Source organism: Gallus gallus, chromosome 4 (genome assembly GCF_016699485.2).
Source record: "Gallus gallus isolate bGalGal1 chromosome 4, bGalGal1.mat.broiler.GRCg7b, whole genome shotgun sequence".
NCBI classification, from domain to species: Eukaryota; Metazoa; Chordata; class Aves; order Galliformes; family Phasianidae; genus Gallus; species Gallus gallus.
Genome location: NC_052535.1, coordinates 3,196,492 through 3,214,099, shown reverse-complemented (window position 1 = coordinate 3,214,099; position 17,608 = coordinate 3,196,492). Strand labels below are relative to the sequence as shown.

Below are 17,608 nucleotides of genomic sequence, written 5' to 3'. Positions count from 1 at the left end.
TTCCGTACCTCCTGGGGCTTCTGTGCATTCAGTGGTTTATATAAAATGGTGGCTCTGCTTCTGATCTGGAGGCTGACAAGCTTAAGTGAAAATTGGCTCTCACATTTGTCTTCAACAATGCGATTGGAATTGATTTTTATTAGGAGCTGTTGTCTTGTAGAATTGTGTATGAGAGATGCTGTATACATGGAAGAAGAGCAGGGCACGACAGTAGCAAGTTGGATCAACTTTCCCTGCAGGCGAGAACAGGGGCTGTCCAATTTTCCACTCACAGTGGAGACAGCTCAAAACACTGCAGAAACCAATAGTTAGCTCTGTTGGAGATGCTGTACCCTGCAGTTCTTTAAAATAACATCTACAGTGAATAATAGTGTGCAAATGTGTGTGACAATTCTTTTTTTCTCTTCCTGAACCTTATTCTAGATGTCAAAATTAACCTGGACTACTTGGGAATGGCGAAACATAGCCCTGGGATCCTGCCATGAACAGTAAGAAAGTTGAGATGCTTTGTCTATGCAACTAATTTGATTTAAATGGCTAAACCCCAGCAAAAGTGTTCCTGTTCGATTAATATAAGTAGGCAATATATTGCATAGCTTAGGGGAGGTGTGCTTTCAGCTTCCTGTGCAGTGAAAGAGCAGTACAATGAATGGGGATGGGGTTGGTAAGGGAGGGCTCTGGAGCTGGGAGGGCTGCTATGGGTGCTGCTCCATGAGATGGGATGTGGTGGCTGCAATGCTCCACTGTCACTCAATAGCATAAAGACAAATGAGTTTGAGATATGATTGCACTTATAGAGGGGAAAGGTGAATTATGCGGTGGTGCAAACTGCATTCAGAATGCAGTTGGAGTGAGAGAGACCCTTAAAACACCAGCTCATGAAGGCTGTCAACAGTGCAGTGCTGTTAGTTGTTACCTGCACTGCTTGGGAGCTGCCTGCTGTTGAACAAGTAGCTTGGGCCAGCAGGTTTTTGGTCTGGCCTTTCATATCTGACTTCTGCAAGGTGTTTTCCTTGCACAAAGCATATAGTAGGAGTTGGTTACCAGGCTTCTGTATCTTGGGAAAGCAAGCACCCTCAAAGATCATCCTGAGTGCTGATCAAAATACTTGTATTTTTGTGATGTTGGTAGTCTGAAACTTTCCATTTTGAAGGATGTGTCCGTAAATATTTGTGTGTACATGCTCTATATTCTTTATGTAGTCTTCTTCCTCTGTTGCAATAGGCATCCTTAAATTGATGCATGGAAAATTATTCTGCTGGATTTTTCCCAGTATGAAACAGATGATTTATGGGGGACTGTGTGGGTGAGAAGCATGCTTTGTGAAGTGTAAATTTCAGCTGAGTTTGGTGCTGTTGACACTATCAGCCAGCCTTCACAGGGACAGAAATTAGAAGGCTTTGATATTGTTGAGTATCATGAATTGGTGTAATCAATTGGAAATGAGCACTCCTTGTATCTTAACTCTTCCCAGCAGTTTAAATGCCAAACATGCTAATGTTCAAATGAAAAGGATTTCACTTTCCCTTGTAGAGCTCTGCAACCATGTTGTTCTTAATTTTTCCCTGAGCAGTTCTTACGTAAGGCTTTCAAAAGCTGGTTAATATGTTTGAAATGCTAGGCAGTTTTAATATCTTGAAAAGACCAGAAATGTCCTGCAGTAAAATTCTGCAATTGCTAAATTGTAATTTTGGATCAAATTACGTAGATTAGATCATCTGTCAGAACAATTGATAGATGGAAAGCTGTTTAGCTCTTTGTATGTGCAAAGCTGCATGTGCAGCACAAGGAAGTATTGTTAGAGCTGACTGCCCTCAGCCTTTGCAGAAGCTTGTCCTGTGTAGCTGGAAAGGGCAAGTAATTGTCTGTGTGGTGAGGTTGAGGAGAATTTTAAGGGTGGAAGTGATTCTCATACCTCTGGCTCTTACTTTGGGGTGGTTACTGGGGCTGGAACAGCTGGAGTGGTGTTGTGATGCTGTGCAAGGTCCTTGTGTTTGGGAGGTGATGGATGTCCTGTTTCTAGGAAAGTAACATTAGAAATCCCCATCTGCTCTCCAATGTTAATCCTGCAGTGTTAGCAGGTATCTGTATGGTACCTAATAAGTAACATTTTTATCTCAATTCTCATGTCATTCGCTTATGATAAGTCAGTGAGTGTGCTGCATTGTGCTGTGGGTATCCCTGTGCCCTGGTGTTGCTTAAGTTATGCCAGTTCAGTGGTTCTCTTCTTGAGGTATGCTGAAAATACTGTTAGAAGCCAAGGGAAACTGATGCCTTTGAGTTGATCTGCAACTTGATGTTCTGTCCTGGAATGGCTTGGGTTGGAAGGGACCTCAAAGGCCATTTCATTCCAGTGCTATCTAGGCCTTACTTTCTGCTTCACCCATTAACAGCACTCCAGAATTAATAAGCTTCCAGGCAGTGATTGAAATCATGCTGACTAACATCATCCCAAAGCGTTTTTCCCAGGCCTTTATTTGCATATGTAGATAACTTCACGGATGTGGATTAGATGAAGCCTGCAGGTAAAGGATGTGGCTGAATAAAGCAACAGCAGGTGGGAAGGCTCTGAGTGTGAAGTGATTCCAATGTGCCTTGTCACATATGGGGCCTTGAGTGGCAGCTCAAGGATTTCTCAGTGAAGCAAATGGCTCTGATGCTCTGGATATGTAATGGAGCAGAGGAGTTTTTAAGGTAGCAGAGAAAGCTTTTACAGCAGAAAAATGGGGGAATAGGTTCTGATGTTCTGAGCCTTTTTACTTCTGTTGTCAGATGAGATGTACTGGCTACTTGAAAAGCTTCTTGAGAACTGGAAGACTTCAGAACACTGAATTGTGTTACTAGGAGGCTTTGCAGGGCCTGAACTCCTCTTACAACCATTTGTTTTCTTTCTATATTGAAAGTGCCCTTTGGATTAACCCTTCCTGAGCAGTAAATCTGTGGCAAACAGTAGAGAATGGGACTGTTGGAAAAAGAGGAGCAATCTGTGTAGGTTACAAGCTGGTAAATGTGCTTTCAGGGCTTCCTGGAGGGTTAAAAACCTCCCTCTGGTCGTAATCATCATGAGCTTTTCAATATGGTGCACCTTTATCAATTGTGATAAATAACTTCAGTTGGATGCTCTGTAGTGTAAGACATCGGGGCTTCTTCTGTGAGTGAACTAGATTCTTTTTCCTTGAAAATGTTTGTGTTTACTTGCAATTTGTAGATGGAAAACACTAACAATCTACTTGTTAATTATTGATTATCAGGTGGTATGTGATATATGCTAATGCCACTTGAGTAATGGAACTCTGGTACCTGTTACTGTGAAAACTCCCTAAATGAAGCTGTTGTACATCCTATCTTAAAATAACAGAAATATATGCTTAAAAGGGCACTATATATTCAAGGAGACTCTCTTAAATTATCTATAATGTGGAGATTAAAGTTGTATGTTCAAGGGCACAGTTCAATCTCAGGTGAAATCAGCTGCTGCTAAAAGGGGCAGTGCTGCTTTCTTCCTCTGCTCCTTGCCCAGCTGCTCAGTGTGTGCATGGGAGGTGCAGCTGGTGCCAGGTGAGTGGGACAGCTTGCACATCTGATGGAAAGCAGTGACTTGTACTGAGCAGTGGTTTTCTGTGAGCTATGCAGTTGGTTGATGCATTGCATTTGGTGCAAATTGAGTGAGTAGTTAAGTCAGGCTAAGCTTAATGTGAAACTACATCCTTAATTAATGTTCCCAAGCTAGAGTTCAGCCACTTGCTCACTGTTAGTTTAATTGTCCTGTGTTTTTTCAGCAGTTCTGTTCTGTTGTGGTTCTATGGACTGCAGTTCTGCTGTAGGTCAGGCTAAATCAGAGCATTTCCTGGCTCTACTACAACTTCTGAACATCATTCGAAGCCGACTTAAGTAGAAACCTCTGACCAGAGGAGAGACCTTAAGAAACATGTCAAGCATATTTATGTTCATCCTGTGCTTTGTATGCTCATGTTTGACCATTGAGAATGTGTGACCTTTCCCATGTCATGGCTTTCTACACTGTGCCTTCGGTGCATTGTTTGCTGTATCTTGCATCACTCATTCTGTCTCTAAAGAGCTGGCTGCTGAAGCAAGCGACCCACAGAAGCCTTATTTATCAGTTTGGAAAACTTCAAAGCCTTCTAGTAGGTGATGGAATACGTGCATGGAAATGGAACCATTTCACAGGGCATCTGCCACATGTGCAGTGGTGTGTGAGCAGCACGAGGTGTGCTTTTATTGTGTGTCGTCAGCATTAGAAGTAGTTGAACTTGGTTGTGAAGTGCTCATCAGTTTTACGTGGGTCTTAAACCACACCACTCCTAAAAATTGGATTCCTAAACTCATGCTGAAGGCTGTTAACAACAAATGCAATGGGTTATGTAGGAAATAATTATTTGTAAATAGATACATTTGTGTATCTGAAAGAATGATGGCAAAACATGTGGTTTTTGCTCAAGGAGCACTTGTTCAAAAATGATGGAGAAGCAGCAAAATGAGCAGCAGCACCAGCAAAGCAGCACAGAACAGAGATGTGAGGCAGTTGTGCAGCAGGGAGGGCTTCAGCTGCCAGCTCTTGCTGGGGAGCAGTTAATGCCAGTGATCGTTTTCCCTTTCGGTGCTCCCAGAGTAGCTGTCAGGCTGTGAGCAGAGGTGTGAATTCCTCCTGTTTGCATTAGGTGAGGAGGATCAGCGGTGAGGATGTAGAAGTGATAGCAGTTCTGTTGAAGGTGAATACAAGCCTTGCCAAGTATGGGGGAAGAAGGTTCATGTGTAGCTTCAGCCATGTGAATTCTGTGATAAGGGTGGCAATTAGAGGCAGGTTTCAGTTATTGGTTTCAGCACCTGGGTACATCAGCTTTCCCACCCTGCACTGTGCTGTTCTCTTCTGTAATCTCGAGCTTTCGACAGTGTGAAGGAAGACGACGTGTGACTTTCCGTCTGATTTTCTGTTGTGTGCCAGCCAAACGGCTCCAACCAAGGAGCTGCTTCTGTTCTCTCAGCAGTTCATTAAGAAAAAGCCTCACATTCAAAAGCAAGAATTCAGCTTTCACCTCACGATGTAGCTGGCTTGGCATCCTTTCACCAGCAGAGCTGGAGGAGCAGATCACAGAGGAGCCACTCTGCTCAGATCTCGGCCCAAAGAAACCTGTGGGTGAGGGGAGGAGGAGATGTGCAGGGCTATCACTGGCAATGCCAGCCTGGCTCTTGGTTTGAAGCCAGGTGACAGGTTTGAGGCCAGTTGGACAGACTACTGACCGAGCAGTTTGGTACTCTGTAGTATTTAGCTCCCTTCTGGAAGAAGGGAGAGCCTGTATATTCAGGAATTCAGGTTAAGTTTCATCAGGCACGCTGCAAGATTAACAAACTTGCAGCTTAGCTGCCTTGAAGTAACCTATTTAGGGAAAGAGGTGAAAAGGAAGGATGGAAACAGTTACTTCTCATTTTTAATTTGCAATGGAAAGGTCAGATTTTTTCCTTAACTGCCACGCTCACTCTAGCTTGAAGATTAATTCATCAAGATAAGCAGTCCTGTTGAAGACCACATCCAGAGGATGTTGCTTTGACCTCATAGAGGATGTGTGGGGAAACTTGTATAGCTATATATATGAAACCATCTGTATGTTTGCCCAGGATGAGGCCAACCTTGTTTACGGAGTTAATTTAGACCTGTCTTATGATGGAGAGGTAGAATCATATCCTATTTACTGAGCAGGCATGTTTAGTGGAGGAAAACCTGGATGTGGCTTGGACCAAGGATGTCCCCAGGTGCAGTGACACCAGGAGCCAAGAGGCACCTTATTCTACCAGCTGCTCTCCTGTTGGTGGATGGGAGCAGCTGAGCTTGATGCTTTCAAGCCATTCTGTTGGGTGCTCTCTCTTATGGCACGCTTAAAGGTGTAGGGCACACACTGAATTTATAATTCATGCTTACAAGCATTAGGTGCAAATGCCTTCTGCTAAATGTCTCTGATTTGCTTTAGCAAAATCCACTCTGAGATGAATTCCTATTCTAGCACCTCCTGTGGCTTGCTCTTTGGATTCAGAATTCTGGTTGTGATGGCACAGAGCACTTGGGAGAGGATGATCTGCAGAAATTTGGCTTTTTCCTATACATCAACTGCCCTGTTTCAAATCTTGATGTGGGTTTACTATTCGGTGAATGTATCTAACAATGCTCATTTACTTTTGAGTGCTGAAAGTGGTAAGAAATTCCTTCTTGGGGCTGTGAAGGAATGAGTTGTTTCAAAGTACTTAATTCCCATGGCTACGACTTCTCTTACTGCTCACTTGTGCCTAACAATGTAAAACTTACAGAAGACTGAGGGTCAAATTGTGGCTTTTTTGTGGGCACTGCGTAGCTTAGATTTTGTATTGCTCACTGCTAAAGGATGTCAGCAAGTTTAAATAGTACAGCTTTATCGCTGTATCCTCAATTAGAAGTGAGTTCATAGACTTACAGATAGGCTGCAGCCCTCCATTCTGATTAATAGCTGTAAGATAGCGTACCCATGAGACATTAAAAAACCAACTAACGAGGCTGTCACTCTTTGATCAACCATATTACATCCCAAAAGTGGAACTCATTAAATTTGCACAGAAGAGGCCAAAATTTTAAAGTGATTGTCTTGTACATAAATCATTTGAGCAGCATCTCACCCTTAGAACAGTGGCTTTAATGTATTGCAGCTTCCATTTGAGCATGTGTTCATGGGATAGGCGGGCTCAGGAACAACTGGGTTAAACCAGGAGATTATTTGAAAAATCCAGGGCATGTGCTCTGTCAGTTCACTTGATTAGTTTTCATAATTCACCCTTTTTTTTTCCTGCAGCAAGGAACAGTATCATGCATGCAAACAGGAATCTGTTTCCTTGCTCCTTTCTGTTTGTAATTTTACAGTAGAAAGTTAAGTGGGGAAGAAGTCATATGGTGTGTGATTGGGTAGCATAAACCTTGGTTTGTTCTGTGAAAATGCATGGGGTCTGGGTGGCAAAATGCTCTTTGTGGATGTTTGTCTGCGACTCTCTGCTTTAATGCTGTTCTGTTTGACTGCAGGTGCATGAAGAACTGAGGAGGTAGTTCTGCTCATCGGAGATGATGTGGAGAGACGCTTTGTGAGTAACAAACGGGGTCCCTAAAAAGCCCTAAATGTAAATATGGGAGTTTATCCTTCCTATTTTAGAGTAACTGCTGCCTGTCTGGAGATCTCATTTGGTTCTGAAAGCTGTGACTATAGAGCCCTTTGTGGGGAGTGTAGGCAAAAGCTCAGTGTCCAAATGAAGAACTGGAGGACTAAGCAGTGGAATCTGTATGGTTTCATAAATGATTAACTGTCATGCCTAGCTATTCTACAATGATCAGCCTACCAAAGGCTTTCTCTGTTGGCCATTGGATGTGCTCTAGATACTGGTAAGAATCTCCGGTGCATGCTCTGTGTGGAGCCTTTAGCAGGGTTAACAAAGTGCTTGGGGAGGTGATTCCACTGTGCTTAGGGCTCTACCTGTTTAATATGACTTGGTTATTAATGCTTTATTGTCCTTGTTTAATTTTGACTGGCAGTCTGATATGCTTCATCCAAAGAAGATGGAGCAGAAGCAGTCTATAAAAGCTTTCTTAGAAGCTTTCAGTTTGTTTGCTACAGTATAGCAGTGTTCTGATAGCAAGCAGCTAAACTGTGTTCCCAAAATGTGATAGGAAAGGAAGAACCCCTCATAAAATATAACCACACCTGAATAAGAACTTTTGCCAAATTGCCAGTGACAGTTGAGAATTAAAAAAATATTTCAGGATTTTCTATGGTAGTCTTCAGACTTCTTAAGTATAACATCAGTAAAGTGGTCTTGAGTGGTTTCTTTTGAACCATGAGCTTTTATACTCAATCTGCTGCTTTTTTTGATGCTAATTATATGGGGGAATGGTGCGTCTGTGGACAACTTCAGTGCTTTTCTTGACACTGAATAGTTAAAACTCAACTTAGAAGGTAGCTGTTACTGCACGTACCTTGAGTTCTTATTTTTTTTTGCAGTTATATTACTGCTACACAACAAGAGGTTTTAATTGGGGGGGAAAAATAATCTCCTTTTATTATACTGGAATAGTAATACATTAAACTTGCAGGCAGAAATCAGTCTTGATTCTTCCATATACCTTTTTTTAATGTAGGTCTAAGAAAGGTTTCTGTGCTTCCTTCATTCTGCAATGCTTTGCATACTTTCATAGATAAGGTTTTGTTGTTTAATGAGGTGGTGGTGGCGAGGAATTAATGGTTAATTTCCTTGTTCTGGGATGTGAGATGCATCAAATACAAATAGAAGCTGGTATTCTGTCTTTCAGTTAAGAGAAATTCTGCCTCAAGATAGTACTGGCTGCTTGTCAGCTGTCCCTTGGCTGCTTCCAGGCTATGCTTCCCATTTCAAGAAGGTTGTTGGAGGATTTGGAAGGCTGTAGGAGGATTTGTTGCCAGACCTGACTAGGTGCTGCCTCCTTTATGTAGCAGCAGGGGAAATCCTTGTGCTGATCCACCTGATTTGCCCAGGAAGCAGTGTGACTTCTGACCAAAGTCCTTGAAGGCTGTGTCTGTGTTGGCTGCAAGCAGTAATATGGGATCATAGACTCACAGGATGGTTTGGGTTGGAAGGGACCTTTAAGATCATGGAGTTCCAACCCCCTGCTATAGCAGGGACTGCTCCCTCTAGCCCGGGTTGCTCACAGCCCCATCCACCCAGCCTGGCCTTGAGCCCTGCCGTGGAGGGTACATTCACAGCCCCTCTGGGCAACCTGTGCCAGTGTTTCCCCACCCTCATAGTAAATAATTCCTTCCTAATATCTAGTCTAAATCTATTCTCTTCCAGTTTAAAACCTTTTCCCCTTGTCCTGGAATATTACTTGTTAATATTACTTCTAACATTAATAATATTTTTGATCTCTATTACTTTCTGTGATGCCCTTTGCTGGTACCGGAGCAGCAGATCTCAGCAGCTGTGGCACATATTCTCATTGTTCCTCATTCAGATGAGGGCTCGTGGGGTCCCTTGGTTAGGTATCCTGGGCAGAGCTTGTTCCTGCAGCTCTTTGACTGCTCTATTCAGCCTCGGTGATCTCCTGGCAGCCCTGCATGTGACCTGGTAAGGCAGGTAGCAGCTGCTTGGGCTCTGCTGCTGCTTTAGGCTTGTGTAATCCTGTGGTGGGTGATGCTTAAAGCTGCCTGTGCTTATGTTCTCCAAACCTCGCCACAGCTATCCCCACTGCTTAGCTTAGTACTTAGAGTGAGGGGATATGACTAAAGACTTGGTTTGGTACATAATCTTGTTTCAACTTTCTATATTCCCCCATGACAAAAGAAATGATCTAACTCTTTACATTTAAACAATAAAAAAAAAAATCAAGAATTCAAAGATGCTTTTAAGGTTTTATGTGGCTTTCTAGCAGGTTAAATATGAGGGAGAGGAGTAGGGGTTCTGCGGTGCTCAGATCTGTACAGGCCTTGGAGAAGTCTATTTACAGTGCTTTAAACAGGTACAGTTTTATTTGCTCTCCCACTGCATATTGCTGTATAGAGCTCTGAAAACTCTGCTTTTAAGAATTAAATCCAGTATTTGATATTTTCCTTGTTATCAGGTTAATAACATTGGAACTTGATCAGTGTAAGTATAGCATAGGTTCCAAATATCAGCCTTCATCCCTTAAATGAAGTGTTTCCTTAATGATGCCATTATTACTGATTGAAGAGCAGTTTTATTCTTGTTAGGATATTGATTGTATTTCAGTGTGGTGATTTTTCAGCGAAGGCTCTAGACAAATAGCAGTTACCTTGTAGGCTAGTGATTAGTTTGTACAGCTGGTTGTGGCTAAGGACCTTTTAGCTGCATAGCAGTCAGTTTTTCACAGGCTTCAGCATATGGTTGTGTCAGGTGGTGCTCTGATATTTAAGAGTGGATGAGGCTTACAGCCAGTGACATCCACTGTGAGCAGTGGCTCTGGATCTGCTGACATTAATACTGTGTCAGCATTAGTAGCTGCAGTAAGAGGTGATGAATAGCTGGTTAGTTTCATTAATTCTTACTTGAATGCTGCAAGGTTGAATTTAGTGAGATTTATTGAGGTAACTTTTGGGTAGCTGAGGCCTTGTTACAGGCTGGAGGTGCAGGCACTGGGTTCTTTCCTCAGTTCTGTGCAGTCATAACCTTGGCTTTAACCTCTGTGCAACAGTGAGTGATGCTTACAGCTTTATGAGGTCTGTGGGATGAATAAGGGGAATTGCTATTTCCTTGTTATCAATGTTTTCCTTGTAAATATTACCATTCAGTTTTCAATGTGTAGTATTTCTGGTTAAAAGTGGAGAATGTTCCACCTTTGAATGCTCAAGCAGCAAGCTTTCAAGGGCTTAAAACACATGCTGCAACTTCAGTTCAAATGTCAATTTGTTAATAAAGCATACAACAAGTTTTTCATTTAGCAGTATTGAGTTCTGTGTTAACCTTAAAAATTAATTCATAAATATGTTGGATAACATTTAACTTGAAATGGTATTAAAAAAGCATCTTTGACCAAAATCCAGTGGCATGCACCCCTTTGCTATGTTGATTTTTGCTCTTTGAGCCTGGCAGGCTGAAGGAGGGTGCCTTGTTCTACTTTACATCTCCCTGTGGCTGAGGAAGTCTAATCTGTACAATGGTAATAGGTAACTGAGCTGTGCCCTTGGTAATCAGTAGCTCAGGGCTGTATGTGACAAGCTGGGCTCTGAAGGGACATGCTCTACCTGTGCTGTTCCATTCTACTGGGAATGGACTGATGTGTTCCATAGCTTCCCCTGATCTCTTTAATGACGTAAACTTCTTGAAATAAAGAAATAAACTTGAAATAACTGTCAGTCAGCAGCTGGGTTCTTACTGCGATATTTTTTTTCACTGCTAGTGAGAAAGTGGGATCTGGATGTTGTTCTGTTGTCTTAGTGGGAAAAATACAGATTCTTCTTTTACTTGGATCGTATTTGCTAAATATTCTGTTGCATGCTTTTGTTTTTGTTTTGTTTTGAATGCAATGCTCACCTAATCGAACCTGGGGGCTTCTGTTTCACCAGCAGTGATTAAGTATAGGTGCTGAGTGAGCTGGGATGTGCTGAAATCATGGGTGACAGAGGACTTGTACTGAAGGAGGGTGAGATGTGAGTCCTTTACAGGACACTGAGAATGCTCAATCCGTAAGGACTTGAATGTTTTACCAACAGTTCTAAATCACTTTAATGTATTGTGGCCAGCTGAGAAGCTTGATAACATTTTGAGTCATCTTGCTGTAAATGAGAATTAAAACTTGTCTCATTATGCAAATCCAGGCATGAAACAGATGTCTGGCTGACTTGCAAGTCAAGAGAGTATTTCATTTACAGCAATGCTTTGACACACCTCACTTGCAAAACCTCTGCTTTCTGCTACTTCCATCTCAGTGTGTTGAGCTGTCCTTGTGCAGTACCCTGATGTGGTGTCACTCAGCTGCTTGTAGGAATGGGTGAGCATCAGATCCCAGTCCTGTCTGTGATGTGCACAGGGTGTGAAATGCTAAGGAGGAGCTCTTTTCCTTTTCTCTGGCTGAGGCTGTCAGCTGTGCAGTCATAGCAGCCAGGCCTGAGGTGATGGGTTAAATGCAAGGGCATGAGTCTGAAGTTTTGTTGTCTTCAATTCATTAGCTCAGGTTCTGGAGCCTGAGACTGCCCAGTGTGGGTTGTCTGAAGCAGAGATCTGTTAGGGCACAGCTGACGAGTGCTTAGCACCAAAATAATCCTGCTTTAGCTCAGGAGCACAGAAGCATGATTGTGCTCCTGTAAGTGCTGTGCACAGGCTGAAATTGCTGAGTACTTTTGAGATTAGTCTTAATGCTGTCAAACCTATAGAAAGGCTGTTCTTTTTCCCTGTAGCGGCTCTAGGGGCTTCTTTTGCTGTCTGTACATCATCATTAATGGTTGCAGTTGCTATGCTGTGCACTAGTTTGTGTGCAGATGTCCTCCTGGGCCATTTTAGGATGCATTTTAGGGTGATACGAGGAGAAGGCAGTAAATCTTCCAGAGCTTTGTAATATGCACACTGGTACTACTTCGTTCTCTGTTCTTCTGCATGTTGGAGTGCAGTTGGAGTAATGTATAAATGTTTATACATTGCTTTAGTAATATTCTTGTGTGCTGTAGAAGCAAGTTTCTCAGTAGAATGGTTTACATAAAACAAGAATTACTTGCACTGACTTTAAATATGGTGTTTTATGGAGTTCAGTGCAGTGGATCCTGTTCTATTAAACAGCTTCACTTCCTTCTTAGTATATGCAGCATACCTGAAATGGTACTGTCTGTAAATGATATTTCAGGAAGTCTGAGCTGACCCAGCGTATGTTTCTGAATTGTAATGAGCTCCCATATGCAGTATGAGGTGTTTTTCTGTTTATTTTTCTCAAAACTAGTATCTTCCTTTTATTTTAGGCCTTGGACAATTTCACACAACTCAGTTTAAACAACAATCACTTGCTTTTGCTTCAAGCAGCCTAAACTGAATAGCCTTGGAAGAGAATACATTGGCTTTTTGAATAGAGCAGCAGCTTTGTAATATCTTTGCAGAGGGAAGTGCAGCTCAATCTCTGCATTGCAGAAGCCCTCTTTAGGCAATACATTGTTTGCATACTCATCTGACCAGCACTGCTGGTGTGCAAATGTAAGTCCAAACGTCCTTCATCTAAAAACTCTTACAACTCAGTGCAAAGTAAGAGGGAATGCAGGTGAGGGCTCTATAGCAAATCAAACCAAATGGCTCAGAAGAAATAGTCATTGCACCTGATGTCTGGTGCCATGTGTCATACTTACAGTTGTTTTGAAGGAGGAACTATCACTGCTTTTCTTTTTAAGGCATTTTTGTGTATAATGATCACATGAAAGAAACCAGAGTTGCTTGTGGGACAGCTTGCCAAAGGTTGATCTAGTTAAGGGGAACAAATGTTGCAAATACAGCAAAGCTGAGCCCTTAAGGCCATTAAAAAGCAACTTTTTGAGCTTGTTGTGGTGAGAGAAGCAGGAGTATTGGGTGAATGCATTGCAGTAAATAATGTGGTTGAAGGGATGAGGCAGAAAGATGTTTTAGAGTCTCAAAGGCTTCAGGAAACTGGAGTTTGCCTGAAAGTAGAAATATTTCTGTGAGAGTTGAATTTTATCGGGATAAATAATGAGGGGATATAGGTTACATCTTGAGGAGGCTGTACAAATGCTTCTGAAAAAGTTACCCATTGGACAGCAGTTCCGTCTGCAGACACACTAGTGGAAGTTGGCTTCTTCTGCCCATCCTGATGCATTTGATGGTATGAACTGATAAGTCACTTAAAACCTGGAATGCATTGAGGAGACTTGCTTGTATGAATCAGTTCATTCGGAGAAACAGCACCTCTTCATGTTTCCTGTAAGTTCACTCCCTTGCCAAGGGAGAAGTACCTGCAAACAAATGCTTTTCCCTATCCTCCCATCTCACAAACAAATGAACAAAACTGCTCATCCCTAATGATACAGCACTGCAGGCAAGATGAAAAGCATAAATGCAGACTGTCCAAACACTCCAGGTAATATGCAGGTAGAGAAGAGCATCCGAAATGCTTAATTTAATCCAGGTGTTGTCACATTCAACTGAGGCTTTATTATATTAAAAGTCTGAGGACCCAGTTCAGCTTTGAATTTCATCTTCATCTTTGGTGCTTCCTGGCAAAGAGAACTACTGAACTTCAGTGTCTTGGTTTCTCTATACAGAATGTTTTCATTGTCTGGGATGTTTTGAGGTGACAAAAGTGTCTTAATGTTGATTTTCATTGGAAACTAATTTCTGTTCATAATCTCTTCAGGAAAGATTTTAATGACATAAAGGAAAACCAAATGCATCCCTGTGAAGGGAGTACCTCCATCTTCTCTGCAGCTATATTTTAGATGTTGGAAATCTTGGCTACCTCCTAATGTTGCCCTTGTTTATGATGTGCTCATGAATATGAGACATGTCAATCAGAAAGAAGCATCCTAGGTCAGATCCTGACTTCTCAAGTGGAAGAGGACTTATGGAACCTTATGGTGGTGAAGGGAGTAGTAAAAATACACATCCCACCTGAGCAGTAGGTTCTTTGCATGCATATGGTTGGGTTAAAGGCTTTTCATTGAGATTGGCACTTCTTGTTGCTGTCTTTGTCCTTTAGCTTCAGACTTTTCAGCTGGTGTTTATTCTTGCATTGTTTACTTGCTGTCGGTCTTGATAGCCTTCACCTGCTACTTTAAAAAGCTCAGAAGAGAGTGTTGGGAAGGACTGCATGCAGATGATGATGTGCCTGAATATAAATTTCAAGATATCTCATCTGTTTTGTAACTTCTTGCAACTTATTTTGCTCTCATCAAAGAAAAATGCACAGTTTCTCATCAAAACATCAGATGGACTCCACAGAATTTTGGCAGTATTGGCTGCAAGTTAGGTTTAGGTTGGATATTAGGAAGTAGTTTTTCACACAGAGGGTAGTGATGCACTGGAACAGGTTGCCCAAGGAGGCTGTGGATGCCCCATCCCTGGAGGCATTCAAGGCCAGGCTGGATGTGGCTCTGGGCAGCCTGGTCTGGTGGTTAGTGACCCTGAACATAGCAGGGGGTTGAAACTAGCTGATCACTGTGGTCCTTTTCAACCCAGGCCCTTGTATGATTTTGTGCTTGGTGACAAGGGTGACAGGTTAGCTGCTTGGAAAAACAGGCTGCTTTGTACTGTTCTCAGTACTGTATGAACTGTTTTTGCTGAAAATACAAGATGGGGAACTTCTCCAACTGGTGACTTTGTTAGCAGTGTAACATAATGACATGCTGATTGCTATTTTCCCTTTTGTTTTCCTCTCTCTGTCTTCTGTCGCTTGGATGGATATGTATTTGTTCAAACTCATCTTTTGATGGCAACTGTTGGGTGGGTGTAGGATGAATAATTGTTTTCCTGCACAGTTCAGTGTTTGCTGGAATGCATTAAATTTCAATAGGCTTTATCTAAAGCATCTTCGTGCTTTGTGGTAAGGTGGTTCAGAGCCCGGAATCTAAAATAGTCTGCTCAAATTGCAACTATAGCATTTTCCTTTTGGGGAAGAAAGGAACTTTTCTGCACTCTTTCTCTGCTGTGACCTTGTATTTAAACTGCATGTCGCTGCTGGGTACGCACTGGCATGGTTGTTATACTGATAATGGACAGAAACTTGGAGAACTTAAGGAGCTGTTCTGGGGGTGAGTCATTTTAGTGCACAGTTCAATCTGCTGTAGCTAGCAGCTGATCATCTGAATAAATGCTTCAAAATAAAGGTTGTCATCTCCTAAAGTAACAATGCTGTCTTTTAATTCCTCTTGTAGTCTGTACAAGGATGCCATCTGTTGATAAGTTAACATGTGTTCCCGGGTTCCTTACTCCAAGGAAATGTTTTTTGTTGGTAACTGTCACCTATAATCTCTCATGTAGTCGAGCATGGAAGGATTAAACATAACTGATTGATAAATGGAAGGTGAAGAAAATGCCAAACATTCCTATTGGTGGATTGGATCTGTTGAGATCATTTTACTCCTAAGTAAAGCAACTTCATTTTGAAAAGGGAAGCGGACCTTTCCTGGTGGGTGCTGAATAGCTTGCTAGTACTTTCTACCTTAAAAATGGATCTGAAAAACAGCCCACATCCAAACACCAAAAACATGTTATTAAAACAGAACAACAAGCCAAACAAAAACCCATCGTGCGTATATTCTCTTCTCATGCATATATCGTGCTTGGTAATTCTTCTGCCTGTTGCCTTTGGAAATCAAGGATGTGTCACTGATTCAGGTTTTAGTTGAAAATCAGGCTTGTTTTAGAGAATAGTCATGCAGTGGTAGAGGCTGTGCTGAGGAGCAAAATACTCAGTCTTGCTTGGGCATTCATCTTGTAAAGAAAACTTGTTGGCTTTGGATCTCTGATTTGTTTTGATGAGCTGTGCTTTAGGGTTGGTAATGTTATTAAATGTACTTTGTAAAAATAAGAAGTATTGGGTTACTTGCATTACTGTCCTGCCCTGAACAGTGAAAGCTGAAGCAACTGATGAGCTATCACATGATCTTCTGATTTACAGAAGCATCTTGCAGGACCAGGGAAGGCTGCTGAGGGGAAGCAGCTCTGTTTTTTCAGGTAGTATGTTGTCCTATGGCCTGGTGGTTAGCAGTCCCATAAATAAATGCATACTGAAATCTGAAGAGCAGATAAGTGTGATTTCTGCAGGTAACAGTAAATTTAACAGCTGAAAATCCTGCGTTGTTGAAAGGTAGTCAGGAGTGCATCTGTCACAGAGAACTTTCTATTACAGTAGAAATACTTGTTCTGCCTCATTACAATGTTGTGTATATTCATGCCTGTCTGTGACACTTCTGAAATCTGAGCATCTTGCTAGTATCCTTCCATCTTCCCAAGTGATGTTATCACATCAGCTCCATTTTGGATTCCAAATGTTTCCAGCTTGTGACTGCCCTGTTCCACGTTCCAGACTTAGTTTCACTTTTCTGCAGCGGTACACGTGCTCCAGGCTATTGGAATCATACCTGACAGCCAGGTGGGTGGAGGTGTATCAGCCAAGGATCTGGAAGGAAAGGTTCACTTAGTGTAAATGTGTTAAATCTTCAGATGCTCTCAAAGAGCGTGGATGTCATGTATCAACAAGTCGGCAAGTTCCTCAGTGCCCCAGCTGGATGAGGATGGCAAAAACTGCCTTTGTAGTTGCTTATGCATGGTTTGACATGACTTGGGTGAGTCAGTCATGTGGGAGTAAAGCAGAACACGGGAACAGGAGCAGAGAATCTTGCATGCTTTGTAAAGCTGTTCTCTCCTGGCTGGCACAGCATCACTGGCTGTTGTTTGAGTTCCTATCAGCACTCAGACTAAGGCTTTCTCCCCTCTTGCTCTGTCCCTTCAGTGAGGAGAGAACCAATGTGGTTGCTTAATTCTATTTTCAGGTAACTAAAACTGGGCCTGTGTACTAAATTATGTAGTTGTCTTACTTGTATTTTGCTCACAGGCTTTGCCAGGGCATCACTGGTCTGTCATTGTGAACAGGATATCCCTTTCATTGCGACGTGACAAAGACACCAGGTGGTAATTACACGATGTGTGCTGCCTTTATCTGAAGTTAGGCTGGCCAACTCTGCTATGCATAACTTGGGAGTGATGAGGAGTGTTCTCTGAGAACAGGAATTGCCTTGTTCTCTAGACAGTTAAAAGCATTGGGTTATAAGAGTTGAAGCCCAGAAACTGGGAGCACAGGGAGTGAAAATGAGAGTGAATGGACTGAACAACACTACTGTATTTTGTGTTGGAAAGAGTGTGTATGACACATGAAAGCCAAGGTTCAATAATGATACCTAACTTTGCTTTTTTCTCTTTTTTTCCTAATGATATGTAACTAATTGTATAGCCTTTCCTCCTAGCAGCTGCTTTTCATGCAATGAGGTGTTGGTAACTTGCTTACACTTCTACATCAGTTAAGAAATCAAACAGAAAAAGGTATGTTTGTGCGTGTTGTTGCTTGATTCAGGACATGAGCCAGAACACAAGTTAGCAGAAATTT

General features: G+C 42.1%; 1 protein-coding gene across 10 annotated transcripts in view; it reads left to right on the top strand.

Annotated features, from left to right (window-relative positions):
• Nucleotides 1–17,608, top strand: part of KLHL9 (kelch like family member 9) — a 68,318-nt gene that overhangs the window by 7,995 nt on the left and 42,715 nt on the right. For 7 of the 10 annotated variants that reach the window (NM_001031116.2, XM_046939997.1, XM_046939992.1 and 4 more), the window contains exons 2-3: nucleotides 424–488; nucleotides 7,058–7,116. In NM_001031116.2, the coding sequence (NP_001026287.1) occupies nucleotides 7,097–7,116 (20 nt within the window). In that variant the 5' untranslated portion in view covers nucleotides 424–488; nucleotides 7,058–7,096. The remainder of the gene's footprint in view (nucleotides 1–423; nucleotides 489–7,057; nucleotides 7,117–17,608) is intronic. The other 3 variants (XM_015278242.4, XM_046939998.1, XM_046939995.1) reach the window with 1 other exon arrangement.